Source organism: Serinus canaria, chromosome 2 (assembly GCF_022539315.1).
Source record: "Serinus canaria isolate serCan28SL12 chromosome 2, serCan2020, whole genome shotgun sequence".
Taxonomy (NCBI): domain Eukaryota; kingdom Metazoa; phylum Chordata; class Aves; order Passeriformes; family Fringillidae; genus Serinus; species Serinus canaria.
Genome location: NC_066315.1, coordinates 115,745,114 through 115,763,097, shown reverse-complemented (window position 1 = coordinate 115,763,097; position 17,984 = coordinate 115,745,114). Strand labels below are relative to the sequence as shown.

The following is a 17,984-nucleotide window of genomic DNA, read 5'->3' as shown; positions in this document are numbered from 1 at the left end:
TTTGCATTTTACCTGTCAGCACAAGAGACTGGCACCATTTCCCTACAGATGCACTGCTGACTGACATACAGCTGTGCCCTATTCCCAAGGAACTCTGCAGGTACTCTCCCTCAGGAGCATCTCATCCCTGGGCCAAGTGTCCACGCAGCCATGCTGGAGCTGCATCCACTGGAACAAATGCAGTGAGCAGCAGCACTGCCACTTCACATTTGCACACCTGGAGCCTTCACAGTGGAGAAAATCACTGCTAAGAGCTTTTGCAAGCCTACTTAGCTGTGGCCAGATAAGGACTAGTACCTCTTGTTTTCTTCACTATGATCATTAAAGCTTCACATCTTAAACTACAATGCATTGCACAGGTGCCATCAGTTTGGCTTTCTTGGGCAGTTTTGGGTTTTGTTCCCCTCTTCGTTCCTCTCCCTGCCATGTACAATGACAGGCTCAGGCAAAGAAGATTGAACTTTTTCCCCTCCTTGATCACTCCCCCCTGCATAGGGCCATTTCTGTACATCAAAAAGGTCAACTGCTTTAATATAATTTCTTCTGAGGAATGTAGGCAGTTGGGCAATGGTCCAAGAAGTATGTCACTAAGGACCGAAACAAGAGTAACACTCCTGGGCCGTTTCCTCTGTCTTACAGAGAAGGGCAGTGTGACAGCTGAAAGCTGGGTTATTATAAAATACACAAAGCTGTTGTGGTCTGTGAGCAATACGAGGTCTGTACTGTTCATATGACTAACCCAGAGTATATCACTTTTTACTACATTTTTTGGCTTTGTAGTAACTTGATGCCATCATCAAATACTGATTTTCTAACATTTATATTTAGAACATTATGTGCAGAGAGTTCAAAATTAATGAACAACTCATACAATCCCAGTTGCATGTAAAAAGAAAAATTTAGACTATTTGGAAGTATTCTCCTTTTCAAGAAAGAATTTTTTATCTCTCTGTGAACTAAATCTGTCACCACAACAAAAGGAATTCTATTTGATCTGCCAGGCCAAGCCAAATCTGTTAATGGCCTCATTCTGTCCCACGGGCACCAATGCTGTATTATTCAGGGAAAAACTGTCAGAGCCTGCTCTCCCAGGCCAGGCTATGCTGTTTTACACAGTTAGGACCAGTTTGGTTCCTGCTCCACCATGAGGATTACTGAAAGAGAAGTGCAGGTGCAAAGCAGGTGTGCACCTTGAAACCCAGCTGCTGTGTATGGAGAAGCTCTTCCTACATTCTCACTGAGCTGCAAAGATCTGAATTTGAGCTCAATTTGTTTTGTAAACATAACAATTATATTATGTTCAGCAATTAGTACTATATAATTTTTTTAAGTAGGAAAGTTATTGTCTTCTTGGATATTCAAGGAGCACATTCTTTTCTTGCATAGTTTTATAGGTACTTAAGGAAAGTTTATAAGACAGCGAAGGCAAGAAAGCAAAATTAGGAAATGTCAGAATTTGGGCCGTGCATGCCAACTTAATTTTTCTGCTTTATGGCTGTGAAACACAATCAAAACATTAGTAAAATCATCATAAATATATTTTTGTTTTAAAAGATCTTACCTTCCCTAACACATTTTATGAACAGCTAGCTCTATACTTCTTTTCTCCTTGTGGCTCAGACCCTGCTCTGAGGACAGAATATTAATTTCCTCATGAGGTTTACTAAGACGCTCATTGCTGTAATATGTGAGAGCTGCACAAACATTAACTAATTTATTTTATGTTATAAGGGAATGATACAGCTCTCAGAATGCAAATGATGTTCTGATACATGCAGAGATTACATTCAGAAGTATTCATACATTATAAGCATCCAACTTGAGGTCCTTAAGAGTTCATTTTTCAGAATGCTTGAGGTTATACACTCAGTTTATAAACTCAGTGTTCAGCTCCCTGTGGCTGAACAGGCAGCACTTGTGCAAATCAGACCACAAGGTCTCAAGACACGAATCTAGAATGCAAGGGGAAAACAAAGCATGTGACAGGTTCTGTTAAAGTGACTCACTTTGTGTCAAAATAGGTTTCAGTGGTTGAGAGCAGAGATAAAACTCAGCTACCGAGCACAGCCTTCCCAGCAAAAGCAATCCTCTCATGGTAGTACGTGCCTCACTCTTCCCATTGTCTTCTGTTTTCTGAAAATCAGGTTTCTATTCTACATCTGTGATCACCAGAAAACCCCCAAATGTCTATCCTTTCTACTGAAGCTGAGGCAAAATATAAGAATTTGTAGGTGTCTATCTAGTTCAAATCTGCAAAGATATAAAAAAAATCATAGTAAGACTGCACAGAAGGGCTTTAAAAGCAACTTTTCTAAAATTTTGAGTGTTTCTTTCTGAAAAAATTGTAACACTTTCTGACATTATATGCACTGTGAAAATTTATATACATATATCTTTTAGGCTAAAAAAAAAACCCAAACCACCAAGCAACATTGCATTATGTGGCATCACACTAACACCTGCTTGAGGCATTATGAAAGGTGTAATTTTCAGATCCATGATGCAGATTTCTTATTTTTTCTAGCAGAGCAACAGTCCAAATTGCCATCTTCTGTGTGAAGGGGCACGTCATGCATGCTGGCAATTTTCTCTCAGTGCCTACACTGAGGCACTGAGTTAAGGTCTGAGACAACAGGTCCCCACTGACCCTCAGGTTTCACTTCCCTCCCAGGCACCTAACCTGTGGTCATGACCTGACCTGCCATTTAACCTCTCCCACTCTGTGTCCTGAACATTATCCTGTCCATCCTGCTGGGTCTGCTCACCCTCACTTCCCCACACCCAGCAGTTCCTGCCTAGTTCTTTGGCCACCCACATCCTGACCACCAGCTCAGCTGGCCTCATACTCAGTGTCACAACCCTCACCACATCTGGCATGAAAAAGGAATTTTCCACACAGGTTGAATCAAAAAGAAGAGTTGGTATTTTTATTTTATATCCCAAATGATGCATCACTTAAAAATCACCTGGATATTTTTGCAACAGTTTCCTTCTAGAGGAAGGACCTAGGACCAGGTCATAATCCTTGCTTATTTCTCCCCATGATGCACTACATTGTTTTCTTGCTCTTGGTCTTTTGCACTAATGATTGTATACTGTGTGGTCTGAGGAAGCATTTGAAGTCTTACCAATAAAGTGGAGGGAGTACTCACTAAACCTTACAGGTAAAGCATCTAATAAATATTCCCTTTCATAATGTCAGCCTCTCTACAACAGTGAGATTTGACTCTACAACCTCTTGACTCTAGAATCATACTGAAACCAATGCAGAGATACATTTCATATATCAGCGAAATACAAACATTTCTAGGTTAAAACAATTGCATTGGATGGACAAAACATCACAAGAACAATTGGTTAAGGAAAAGAAAAAAGGGAATTTTATAAGTTTGAATATTAAAAGGATTGTGGGATAAGTTCAGCTTTAATGAATAAACTATCTCAAGAGTATATTTAAATCTGAAGTGCAGCAACTACTGTGACAGTGTCATTCATGGCATTAGAGGGAATGAATGCTGGCTCAAGGACACTTCAAGGGAAAGAAGCAACCACTGAGTTGTCAAAGCATCCCCCTGTAATACCTGGCATCAGTACTTGCAGAGCCTTATTAGCCATATTTATGAAAGATGGCCAGGGAAGTGACATAAATCAGCACGATGGAGCAGTAACAACACAGGACTTACCAGGAAGGATAATTCAACAAGTTAAGCCTAAATATTAGGCTTAATTAAGCCTAAATATTTTCATTGTCTGTATAAGATTTGCTTGAATATGAAATAAATATGTATCCTATACAGCCTTTCTTCTGCTGTTCTGTTTTTCGTTTATTTGTTTGGGGGTTTTTTAAGAAACTCTTTCCTGGCTTTTCAACTATATCCATTGCTTATATATCATATTATTTAATGGAATACATTAAGGCAAGTAAAGCAGAGATATCCACCATAGATTCTCCCTATTTAAATGTATTATTTTCATCCCTCACTATTTATTAATTTTTTTCAGCTTTAAGCCTGGCTTTTGAAATTTTAGCTATATGACTCATCATTCAGAAGCCTTTTGAAGTCCCATATCAGAAGTAGCAGAGGGAGAAGATCCCCAGCTTTAACAAGTATCCTGTCATCATCATTAATCAATTTTAACAGCCTGAAAATCTTGCTGGTGATAGCAAGATCTGTTAAGAAAGGAAAAGCAAGAATAAGGAAACAGATCACAGCAGAGCTCTGGAGCTTCATGACAAGAGTGCAACAGCATAGCTAGAACTGAAATTCAGCTGTTTCTTTCTTCTTTGCAAATGTTTGGGTAAGCTTCAAATAAGCTAATGTAGGAAAATTAGGAATCAGCTCTGCACTTTTATGGCCCCTGGGAACTTTGCAGATTTAATTCAGTCACAAAATATTCAAATACTGAAAATAGCACATCCGCTTAGTGACAGGACAAATTGTTCACAACATTTATCTAAATTACTAATTAATACAAAACCTATTAGAAATAATTATTGGATTTAAACTAATTAGGACACTTGGAGTCAATGTTGTCACTTCCTCTCTCTCTGTTTCCTAAACTCTGAGGACTTGGTATTTTTAGTATGAGCAAGTGAAATTCCAGATTTATTTCAGAATCACCACCCATATAGTCCTGTATCTGAGGGACTGTATACAGTGAACATGAACCACTGTCTTTAACTACTTGGAATAAGAATTTCATCTCAACAGAGATGCCTCATGTATGAGCCACTGCATGCCAGCTCTTAGATGGTAAGATATTTTTTGGTAGAAAGCTCTTACGCCAAATTTTAAATCACTCAAATTAATTTCTTTATTCAGGCTTTTAATCAGCAATGACTGTATTTATGGTGCAGCTTATGTGGTCACTAAATCATAGTGATAAACTGGCCAGCCTGGGTTCAGTGGCAGTGGAAGAGTCAGAAGCATGCAACTGCTATTGTTTTTATCAGTTTCTATTGCAGCCCTCACTGAACTTGGCTCTAGGTACCTGCAACAAAAGGCTGCCCAACTGTGCCTGCAGAAGCACTTTCTTATTTGACTGCAGTATAGATGTGTTTCAAATTATGTCCCTACATGTATTACATTTATTCACTTACTTTCCCATTCCTTACATATTTCAAAATCTGAGGAGACTGAACATGACAAACGCAGCATAAGATGACAAAGTGAAAACTTTTGTGTAACCTCACTTATCAGGGAAACCTTCAGGCACAGACTTCATTGCACAAAGACAGATTAAAAACACTCTCTTGAGGTTAAACAATGGCTCTACAGCTGGTCAGCTGAAGTCAAGATCACCATCAGAGTATGACAGATTATCATGAGGACAACTTGTGTGCACACATGCCAGATTAATTTTGTGGAAACAGTTTACAGAAGTAAACCATTGTAACTGGCATGATTCTCTCTTTACTTCAGCTTTTTAATATTGTGATGGGATCATCTGCATTAGTGAAGCTGATTTCCAGGGAAGTCTTCTGAAAAAGACAATGGATACTAAGCATAATTTTCTTGAAGCAATTAGTTACTTTTACAGTTAAACTTAATCTAAATCAGAAGAGTACATAAAAGCATGACTCAAAATACTTCTTCAACCACTAACAAATCCAGGGCCTTAGATGTGGCTGAAGGTGGACCTATAAACATGGAAGGCCATGAATCTTCTCTATAAATTTGAAGCCTAATTCACTACTCAGAGCCTGGGTAAGAATCTCTCTGCATAGTGTTTAAAACTGAAACTCAGGACACTAGTGAAGATTTGCATTAAACAGACTTTAAAGTCAGCAGTAGAAGTTGGACTGTCACTTTTGCCTTAGTGAATACAGCCAGTATGCAGCTGGCACTGTAGGGGTCTTTACTGTCAGTACCACTGACTCCTTCTGGGATAAAGGAGAAGGACAAAGCTAAACTGTGGCTGGCAGAGCCCTAGGAAGCCCAGCTTCTGGGGAGCACCTGTTGCTATAGACTGGAAGATCCTCAGGCTATGCTCAACAAGAACTTAAAGCTGGAATGACCCTGCACTGCTGTGGAAAGGCTCCATGCACTTCTCTCCTTCCTCTGGCTACTTCTTCCCATTCCCCCTCTCCCTGGAACAAGCAAAGCATATCAAAGAGCTCACCTTCACTTAACACCAGAAAAGAAAAGAGTTGCTTTTAACCTGTACCTGTTTACCAAGGGGTTGAACTGTACTGGTGCAAACAGAGGAACAGCACAGGGACTGAAGGCAGCAGCTGAGCAAAGGGAGTTTTGCTTATGCTGGCTTGAGGTATTCACTGAATTCAGCCTGAGGGCAAGGCTAGGCATGAGGCTGAACTGACAAGCTTGGAGCTAGCAACAAGAGGAGTCTTGCAACTCTTCTTTTCCCCTCCACCTCCCCAGTGCTGTTCATAAACACGCAGTCCCAATTCCTGCCTTACGCCAACCTCGGCAGCCATCGGAACCTCACAGACTGGATTCAGGTCACCAGTTTAGCAAAAAAATCTCCACTTTTTGCTAGGTTGGTTTTCTGACAGCTTAGAAATGGGACTAACTTACTGACAGATCCAGTTAACTCCTGCCAGAAGTGGGGGAGAGGATCTGGGGAAGTGTTCAGTCAGGGAACAGTGGGAACAGGAAGACATGACAGCAGCCCTATTCTTCTGGTGTTGAGTTGTGAGGTCAGTTCCAGACACCTCATGTTACACACTTCAGGATTTGGCTCAAACTACTCCTACTTCACTGTAAACCCTATGTTAGTAAGGATATAATCATAGATCACTCAGAGAGGTGGTGATGGATGGAGAAGTGGGTAATCACAGAATATTCTGAGCTGGAAGAGACCCACAAGAATCATCAAGTCCAGCTCTTAAGTGAATGGCCCGTACAGGGATCAAACCTGGGACCTATGGCATTATTAGCACCGTTCTCTGACCAGCTGGGCTCTAAAGCCTTGATCTTCCCCAGTAATGAGTATTGGCACCTGCTGCAGCAACAGCCCCTAAATATATGCTTAAAGATCAATCAGAATAGGAGTTCAGTTAAAGCAGCATAAAGTACCTTGCTGGGGAGGTGTTTCTTTCTTTAATTATGAGTTTTCTACCTCTACTTTAAAACAACTTTTGTACAGACTAAAATGTTCAATTACATAGGAAAAGATATAGAAACAGTCAACATCTGTTGCATTTCATTTGAAAAATTAAACAGAGCTTGCATATGCATATGAACAGCAGTGATGAACCTGAGGGGCAAGAAATTTTGTAGTGTTGCACTTCAGACATGAATTTCCCACATAATTTTACAGATGCTTACACTCACTTCTTATGCATAAAATGGAGAGCATGAAGCAGAAAGGTGAGTCATCAATTCATGGATGCCCAGTTCTCCAACCACAGATAATAGATGAAAGTGATGGTTTTTATATCAATCCATTTTCAATTCATTATAGTCTGCTTGTAAGCTTAGCTAGCATGAGTACAATCCTGGATGCACTTTTTGTTCACTTTTATTTAAGATGTGACAAAGAATTACAGGATTCCAGGCTTGAGTAGAAAAGATGAAGCTTTTAAAGTCTTGTTTAACGAGTTTTCCCCAGCAGACATTTATTTCATTCCTTTGTGAGGAAAAAGATAACTTTAGCCTCTTAGAATCCATTACTGACAACACAACCAAAATGTTCCAAATACAGCCATTACCAGGTAAAGACATAATAGTCTTACATTCAAAAATGAACGTGGGGGAGGAACAGAGATTTTTTTGTTGTTGTTGTTGGCAGTTTACTTCACAGCTTTGAAATTTCTTTTTATTCCTGGCTATATTGAGAACATGGGAAAAAAAAACAACTGAGAAGCTTCAAGTTACAAGCATCAGAGAGAATTTACAATAATTTAGGGTCAAAGCCATAAATACAGGTCTTGACAAAATTACATGTAAGTGAGAAAGAGACTTCTTTGGAAACCAGGACTAAAGAAATATCTACAATCATTGCTCCTCTCTGCCTAAGAGAAAGATGCAGTCAAATATAACTTGGCCATTGCAATATTTTTTTATAATCACCATCAATTCTGCTTGTCAGTTACAAAAAGAAGAACAGTTTGTATTTTATTTATTTATTTACATAGTCTAATTGACTTGTACCATAGTCATAGTTTTGGCAGCACTTGCTCCAGGTTACCTGTTTTTGATAATGTCCAAAACCTCAGAAAAATTCACTTAGTAGTCCTAAATTTGCAAAAAGACATGGAGATCTGTACAGTTTCTACAGAAATACCATCTGGAGTTTTGAAACCAAGAAAATTCTGCTTTGTAACAGGTTTTATGGCAAAAAACAAAAAGAAATATAATAAATGAGACTTACCACGACTATATATCGAGGCCTAAACTGGATGGTTCCAAACAAACCCAAAATGACAACTATTATTTGTAGGAAATTGCCAAGGATAGGAGCCCACTGGAAACCCAGGAAGTCAAAGATTTGTCTCTCTAATGCTGCCAGCTGAAAGAAAACACATAAACAGAACATCCACTTTTTAATTATGGGTTGGACAGAACATTTGATATTTTCTTATTTGCACGAGGCTTCACCAGTGAGTGAGCAAAGCTATGCAAGCCCTGCTATTGCTTCTGAAAACCCATCACGCTCCCTCCCTTCCCCATGTCTTTGTTTTCACAGATTTACTCTCAACCAGACTCGACTGCAAGTTCCTGAGTCTGTTCCTGAAAGGCCAAAAGGGCCCAGACAAGTCCCAGACACGGCCACTGTGATCCCAGGGGCTCCTTAATGCAGGAATTAGGGAACACTGCTGGAAGCTCCTGAGGCACAGACGTAGGCTCAGGGGGTGAGAGGCAGTAGAAAATGCTGGAAGACCTCAGAGCAAACTGCTTCAAAACCAGCAGCCAAATGAGCCATCTGTGCTCTTTGAAAGCTGCTACGCTACTTTTGGGCAACTGCAAATCAGAAAGAAATGGTGGCAGCCTAGTAGCTCTCCTCCCACTGTCCTCATGGCATTTTGGGTCTGGATTTAGTTGGGTGTGGAAAAGGAGGAAACTAAGAAGCATCAGCCTTCATCTTTGCATCAGCATGTGGTCCTTAGGTAATTCTGAATTTCTGAACATTAGACAAAAAAGAAAAACGAAAAGCCAAATATAAAACTCTCCTGCAAACACACTTGCTACTCATTTTTGACAATCCAATTCCCCATTCTAAACATAGAAAATCAACTTTTTAGCAGCATATTTTTTGGAGTTTAAACTTAGTTCAATATTTTTTGCAGCTGTAGCAAGATAATCTTGAGCAGCTAAATAGAAACCTACTGAGAAACAACTGAATTTCTGTGCTTGCTAGAATTTATTAACATCTACTTGATTTTACTACATTGTTACAAACCCTAAAATTCACTGAAATATGCACTTACAATATTTATAACTGAGACAGATGGAGCAAGCATGGCTCTATGAATACCAACCAAAGTATTATCATATGTGGGTATTTCACATAAACCATTTCATTTTACACATTATGGCTAGATTCAATCTTCACCTGCAAGATGAGGCTAGGTGTCACTGAGAGCAGAATCCATTTTTTCTGTACAAAACCCCTCCATTACAGCAGACATGAAAACCATATTCTCTATGCTGAGCTAAATAAATATGATAAATCTAAACAAAGAAATTAATAAAAGTTGAATCATCAGCTTGGTGCAGCTCCTTTGCAATCAGTGAAGGTTTATATAGCTGACTTTTATCAGCTAAACATCTGACCCAGCATACATAAATGAAAAATCACACAGTACAACACAAGGGTGCCCCAAATCCCATGTGCAGGATGGTAAATAAAGAGTTTTGAAAGCTCTTTGGCACAGGCAGAACTTACAGTTTATGGCCTGGCAACAACATACTGAGAGTCCTGTATCACACAGGAAGGCATTTATGACATCCATGACCACTGCCAGAGATTTTTCCTTCTCATTACAAGTGGAAATCTTCTGGTCCAGCAAAACAGCTGAAAAATTTCAGAGACCACCAGTTTTCAGAGACAATGTGTCTTCTTCCTGAAACCCTTGCATTAGCAAGCAAGAAGAAGATGGAGCTGTCAAATCAGACAAGGATTTGCTTAGTGTCACCTCTGCCCTGACATTCACTGAAGCCCTCCTGCATCTTTGGTCTTCACCTGCACCAATAAACTGAATGTGCACCATCACACTCCCAGCGCTGAAGGCAGCTGGCTGAGCATTGTCTCCATTAAAGTGTCCTTGGCTCTGAAAGAGGACAGCTGTGTGCAAACTATACCCTTACCTACTCAAAACGGCCCTTGGCTGTGGGTTTCCTCTCTTTGGGAAGGCCACTGGTCACAATAACCCTGCTTAATGTGACAGAAAATTCTAATGGTTCACTAACATTCACAATGTCACTGCCTGGCTACTTCCCCAGGCACGAGAATGTGCTGGTGTCAGGAGCAGAGAGCTTGCCCAGAGTGGGTACTGGGGAAATTCACACTGGTGGGTCATGGATGCCACTATGCATTTTATGTAGCTTTGAAACACCTAGAGCTATCTGAAAGACAAAAGCCTGCAGCACAAATATGAATGAACCTGTTTGGTATCTGTCCCTTCTTAAACTGACCCTTGGGATAAATTTTCAGATCACCTTAAATGCCTGAAAAATGTAATACTGGAACAAAAAGGAACACAACCACTGCACTTTGCCACCAGACTCATGTTAAAAGGATTGGTGTTCAGCTCATGCCTAAACTGGATCAGATAAAAAGTTTGCCTGCATGTGCATCTCCCTGATATCTGCCAAGCAAGTTCTAAGTACATTCATCAGGCAGGCCTGGGCTACCACTAAATACCTCAGTGGCCACAAATGTATTCCCAAGGATAAGAGTGCACATGTATATATTCACCATAGACAGAGTTACACATGAAAAAAAAAATATTAGCTTTTCTGTGGAATACTGTGGTTAAGGCACCCACCACCAACACGGAGAAATGAATTTCAATTTCCTCTCCTGCTGCCTGAGTTATTCGTTCTTCTCCTCCCACTTCCTACCCATTAGGATACCAAGAGAAAGAGCTTCTCTTTGAAGCTGTGTCACAGGCAAAAGATAAAAAATTGTAATTCTTGAGTCAAAAAGAGAGCACAAGCAGAAACATGAGGGTACAGGCTATTGCCTATGGCACTTGGACAAAACTGGGAGCATTGCTCGTGTTTCATGCCTGCAGGGCTCACTCTTTATTTTATATTCAGTGACAGCACGAAACCACTGAAGGAGCCCTGGAAGCAGGATGCCAAGCATACAGTACCATTCCTTCCCCACCAAGTAGTGCTTTCACCATCAGGCCATGCAGAGAGACCTTCCTGCACAGCTAAGTCTCATTTATTTTGCTCTTGTCACCAACACAGAGCAATTTGTCTCATCCCCAAAGCCCACAGAATACATTAGCAGAGGTGGTGTGGGGGGTGAGGAGAATCTTAAGAAAAGAAATAGGTAGGAGGCATGTCTTTTCTCCTCAAATTGCTACTCTCTTCTAAATTTTAACACCTTGCAGGCAGCACAGGCAGAAGTTAAAAACCTAATAATTCATTATCATGGCAGAGGAAGCATATTAAGATCTGTTTTCTTTATACCATGAGAAATATGGACTGAATAGAGGAGACATCTGAGTGCTGCTGTTCTCATGTCTAGTAGAGCCCCCAGGAAGCAGTGAAGGACACAAAGATTTTAGCTCTGTGCAAATGAAAAAGCAATCCCTAACACAGGCTGTGATTCAGGTAATTGATTTGACAGAAATCATCAGAATAAAGGGGAAAATGTGAACATTTACAGGCTGGTTTTGCATGGATATGCAGAGCCCATACTGTTGATGTTTGCCCAAATCCAAAACCTCTGTTTCCATTATTGGCCACCAAACTAGCCTAGATTCTGTGAAAGATAGTTTCACTTGGAGTTAGATGCATGTGAGTACTTCAAAATATTACACCAGAAACATTTTGGTTATAAGGAAGCTGTTTGCTCAACATGAATTTTCTTTTTCTCAACAAGAAGTTTTCCACATTAATTTCTAATTTCATTATCATTTTCAGATTCTTCTGAAAACAGCCTAAAGAACTGAAACCTAAAGGGAAGGGAGAGGTTCCCAAAATTAGCTGGCTCAACTTCTTCCATTGCTAGAAGACAAATAATCAATTTAGCAGGGCAGAGGAGCTGCAGCGGGGGTACGCTCAATGTGACTGAGGTCCTCTGGAGGTTTACTGTCATACCAGTTCCCTACCAAGCTGGGAGAGGCTGCACCTCCACTACTTGTGACAACTGAGACAACAAATTTGGGACTGTCCATAATAAACTGTTGTTTGATACTTTTCTAAATGAGTAACAAAGAAGTGGAATAAAACTCCAAACATATCTTGCAAATAAAACAGGAGAGTTTGTTTCAGCAACTTAGATATTAGGTGTATGTTTATAATGAAAGCTGTGTTCAGCTGAGTGAAATATTTTCATTAGAATTTATAAAGATATATCAGAGTTGATGTGAAATAACATTTTCTTATCATAACAACACTTGGCAAAGGACGTATAATATTTCTTATTACTGCTGGCAGGGGACTGCTTTGTTATTTAGTCACCATCATCACGGACAATCTTGCAATGCAAAGTGCAAGACTCGGGAGACCAGGACTAGCAGTGAAAGGCTCTAGTGGGACTAGCACTTCACTTAATGAAGTCTTGGGTTTTTACCTCTTTGTTTCACTAAGTCTTCCAAACATTTCCCATTTCCCACTTCCTGCAGAGCACAAGGCACTAAGCTGCCAAATGGGGCTTCAATAAAGTCATTCAGGGTGAACTTTCTCTTCCAGCCATGCCCAAGCCCTTTTTTATTAAGGGCAGGAAAACCTTCAGGTGAACTAATCTGTTTGAACCCTGAGCTTCTTCACCTAGAGAGGCCAACCAGATGTGCAGCACAATTGGAACCTCCTGAACAGAAAAAAATAGTGCAACTGTAGCATAAATGTTTTACAAGCAGTTTAAGGCAAAGGAGTAGCAAAACAAAAGGCAATGCTGCATAAGATCTGCAGAAAGAAACCACCAAGATAATCCTCATTAACAGAGAAATCAAAAAACATTTTTGAGAGAAGGATTCAACAGGTTGCCCTGTGAATTAAACCCCTCCTTTAAATTCTCAGGTCCTATTATACTTCAAAATATATATCAGAAGCTGTCTGAGTGATGAGACACCACAGCAGAGTTATAAAGTCAACTTTCAAATTCGTGTTAAAACTCAATTTTCTCTTCTGTCAGAAGCATCAAGGAAAACAGTCGGTTTTATAGTTTAATGGAAAAGTTTTATAAATGACATGTTAGTTTGAGATTAATAAATAGAACCAAATCCATAACAGAAGAAGTCACTGTATCAAGATGAAGAGTTTTCATATGTAATAGATCACTTCATACAAGAAAAGACCCAAAAGTGGCATGATATAAACAGAAGATTATAGAATTGCTAAATATAAAAATAAAAGTGATATAGCTGCAAATTTGATATCATGTAAATTACTAAATTAAAAAAACTGGGAAGTATAATCTACTCTGCATTTGATACTAAAAAAGTTGCTTCCCTCTGTCATGTAAAACAATCCCTAGAAATTATAAGAAACACAAAAATATCAGTAGTGTATCTAACACACTTGTATTTGAGAAATCTAACAAAAATCAAAGAAATATTTAATAACTGGAGAGCTGTAAAACTATATAGCTTTGAAATCCTTTTTGAAATGAAAACAATTTTACAAGCTAGAGAAAAAAAGGAAAAAAATTATGACTTCACAAATGGACACTTACTGTTACAAATAGACTCAGCTTTCAAAAATTAAAATAGTATACAAAAAGTGGCGAATAAAAAACTACAGTTCATAGTATTCATTTTCCAAATTCAGGTCAGGAATTATCTGTAAAATTTGAATTATGCATGTAAAACTCAGAGTTGGCTGATATTGCTTATACTTATCACAGGAGAAGTTCCAGGGCACAGTGCATCATCAGTACTAACTGCTGCTCCTAAGGATAAAGACGTTTTCTTCAAAGTTTTCATCTTCATCTTATCATCATAAATTTAACCTGTGGCTTCAGGAAGAGTTTCCTGGACATGATGAATCTCTGAGGATTGTTAGTCTTTTTACCATTATCACTGGTTCCAGGGTGGAAACTGTTGCACTGTTCCAACTGAATTACAGTTTAGTCCAGTTTGGAAGATGCAGCTGTTAAATACTGAAGTGGTCCCCCAGCCTCCTCCAAAGAAACTCCACCTGCAGCTCTGAGTATTCTCTGTTCTGAAACCCCAGGATAACCCCTTTGCTAAGCTCAGCAGTGCAATCACCTTTTCCTCACAACCTATCCTCCCATCCCATCTCATCCCATCCCATCCCATCCCATCCCATCCCATCCCATCCCATCCCATCCCATCCCATCCCATCCCATCCCATCCCATCCCGTCCCGTCCCGTCCCGTCCCGTCCCGTCCCGTCCCGTCCCGTCCCGTCCCATCTCATCCTCTCATCTCCCTCATTTCTTCTTTCCTTCCCTTCTCCCTTTGTTATTTTTGCCCAGATTGGTGGGCACTCCCAAAAAGCTACACACCCACACAAGGGAGAGGGCAATGGTGAGGCAGGAGAGGAGCAGTGGGAGCCTCCTACACCACCCTGCAGCCTTTGCATTCAGCCAGAATAGACAAGACCTTGGATCAAGGTCACTCTTAGCACTAGCCACGTTTGACTTAAAATCTGTCTTCACATTCCAGGGCTCTTAGGTGTGTATTTCTTTTTCCTTGACAGATGTTCCACTGAGAAAACATTTTTGTAAAACCTCGGGGCGAACGCTCAACGTTCACATTTGGAAAATATGCACTTTCTAATTCAAGGGGAAAAGACATCAAAAAGCTGCCAAGCTACTGTGGATAAAACCTCAGCGTTGGAGAGTAAAAGATTGACTTACCACATGCTAAACCCCAGGATTTCTAACAGGAAATTAACAGGTGATGAAAGAAGAAGGTTAAAATAAATAAGTAAATAAATAAGTTTCATCAAAGACCAATAGTAATGCCTACACAACTTTTTATACAAATTTTATACTCCTGCTGTGATTTCAGAATTTTACTGACAGGCTTGACTTCAGTAAAAAGGAAGATAAGTTTTAACACCAGAGAAATGCCAGGTTTTTAATGCAGGAGAGAGAATTTAAACCTGAAGAGGAAGGGAGGTGTCAGATGATCACTCTTAGATGCAGAATGCTGTTTAGCAAGTTACTGTTCCTCAGCTAAATATTACAGCCTCCTTATCTGTAACTTACCATCTTACACTACAGGCTTCATTACCAAAAATTAATGTAGTCAGTGTCCCAAATAAATGTTTAACTTTGACTCAGATCACTACTTCATAGCTTTGGTGACAGATAAAGGAATCATCTGACCACAGAAGAAACTCTCATTAGAATTTTAATGATCTGCATCCACTTGTCCAGGTGAAATACAAGCTTTTGGGTGATTTTAGGATGGCAATCCCTTATAAAAACTCACTAAATACATTTATAAGACTATGTGTCATGGAGGTTATTGAATGTCAGGAAAGGTTCTGAGTAAATCACAAATATTTATAGCGAGTTTAGTTTAATGGAGCAAAAGAGAAACTTAGCTTTCTGACAGGTAATTGTCAGAGAAGAAAAAAAACTGATGATGAAAAGTGTCTTTGCAGTCTTGGTCAGATAGATAGGTAATTGGCTGTCACTTGAGTAATTTTAAATAAAATACGAAGCAAAGAAATATATGTGCTGAAGGAGCTCGATAAAAGAGCAATAGCCAAGATTAGTGAAGGTCAAAGCATAAAAACAAAGAAAAGAAAGACAGGTTCAATAAGAAATATATTGTCTTTTTAAGACAGCCTGTACTGCTTTTCAACAGCAAATGCTACTCTTATTCAGCTGTTCAACTCATATGGAAAATACTCAGTAAAGTTTTTCCCACCATTCTGGTAACTGCTTTGGTGAATGAGTTCAGTGGAGGGTGATGGAAGTGACAGCACATAATATTGCTGATGACATGACATTTTAACAAGACAAAAAAAAAATCTGAGAAGAAAAAAATTTCACTCCTTAATACTTTACCAGTTGTTCTTTGATAAATGTTTAAAAATAAAGACAGGCAAGGAGCGAGTAGTGTATTTTCAATGATTTTTGAAAGCCAATACACTGGTCTAACAACTCAGAACAAAAAGATCTCCCTAAATGAACGGCAAAGAAGTTGATCTCATCAGGTAATTTGGATCCTAGTATAAAAAGGAGAGATGGTAAATGCCATATCTTTAAAATCTATAAATGTAATTAGAGGGTGCTGAAAAGCTTCTTTTGTCCACATTTTAACAAATATATACATACATTTAATATCCCTATTTAACATTATCAGACAGACACAAAACAAAGGTAATTCTAAATACAAAACTGTTTTTCTAATTGTGTACTACAAAAGTCTTACAACTACACTGGTGATGTGCAGGAAGATTTTGGGTGATGGATTTGATATGATATTGTCAGGTATTTCACCAGGCCTCCAGTTTTGTCTCTGACAAAGCTCACACGAAGTCAAAAGAAGCCATGACTGCATCAGGGCTGCAGGATCTGGCTCAGAAAGGCAAAAACAAATTATTTAACAATCTCATCAGCATGAGAAGAGTTTGTTAATGTTTATTCTGCAGGGTCACGTGACAGCAGTGATATAAAAGGTGGCATCAGATAGTTCCAGTTCCCAGCACACTACAGGTGCCAGGGTGATATACCTGAGGCTGATGGTGACATCTGTACCAAACAGATTCCATAAAAATGCAGTTCCAGTCTGTGGGTAGCCATGAGAGGGAAGAAGCCAGATATTGTAACAAAACCCCATAGCACCAACTTGTTACAGCACAGTGATTTAAGATTGAATTTCAACCCTCCAATGATGCTGTAACTGATCCCAAAACACTAAAGTCAAGCCCCTTGGCTGCTTGACCTATAAAATCCTGCAAACAGCTGGAATAAACGTGCTTCTAATGGCATTTAAGACTCCCTTGGTTGTTTCATTTAAATGCCAGCCCACATACAGCAAAAGACATTGTAAGACTTGGTTATAGTTTTAAAATCTTTAAAGATTTCTAACTTACTATGAATGAAAAAGTCCATGTCAAAAGACACTAGAGAGAATGGAAAAGCAAATTACAATTGACTTCTTTATAACTATATCAAGTAGCATATGTAGTAAATTTAGTCCAAAAGAAAGTTTTAATTTGCCACACCATTATATCCCTTCACATCTTCAAATACCAAATTCTTGCAATTGATTTTTTTTTTTTATTTCCACATTTGAACACATCCAGTAAACCACTATGCTTTTACAGGCTTCCTCAATGCACAGGTTTAAGACACGGTGAAGTACTCACTGACTAACTAACAAAAGTGAGAATTGAACAGGTTTACTATTTATTTGAATTCTCAAGGCATAGCAGGCAAGGTAAGGAGGTGACAGATAAGGAGGCGACTTGATAACAATGAAGCTGACAGCACTAGATCCCTCTTAGATCCTGATGCCTATGGGATCCAGTGTAAAGAAAGAAAAGCAGAAAAATGAGAGAAAAAGAAAAAGCTGGAAACTTATGCTGCAGATCTGTACCCAGCCCATCCTCAGCATGAAGAGTCTGACTGTGAGGGAAGAGATGTTGAGATGGGCACCCAGACTGCAAGGTGAAAGAAGAACCTTACCTTGTAAGGCAAACAAGTAAAAACAGTATTTAGAGCCTCTAGTAGATGAATGTCATGCTCCTTCTTGCCAAAGACCAATCCTCTACTCTTGAAATAAGTCTTGTATGACTCTTTAAAGCTCTCCAAACCTGTGTTTTAATGCAAGCTTCAAAAGAAGTCAGAAACTAAACCAGTTGGAGCTCTGCTTCCGTGACTAAGGAAGATACATGTTCAGAGCTCACATGGACC

At 39.3% G+C, this 17,984-nt stretch overlaps 1 protein-coding gene across 2 annotated transcripts in view; it reads right to left on the bottom strand.

Moving 5' to 3' along the window:
• NKAIN3 (sodium/potassium transporting ATPase interacting 3) overlaps window positions 1–17,984 on the bottom strand; it is a 333,648-nt gene that overhangs the window by 169,628 nt on the left and 146,036 nt on the right. For both annotated transcript variants that reach the window (XM_030237690.2, XM_030238107.2), the window contains exon 2: window positions 8,338–8,475. In XM_030237690.2, the coding sequence (XP_030093550.1) occupies window positions 8,338–8,475 (138 nt within the window). The remainder of the gene's footprint in view (window positions 1–8,337; window positions 8,476–17,984) is intronic.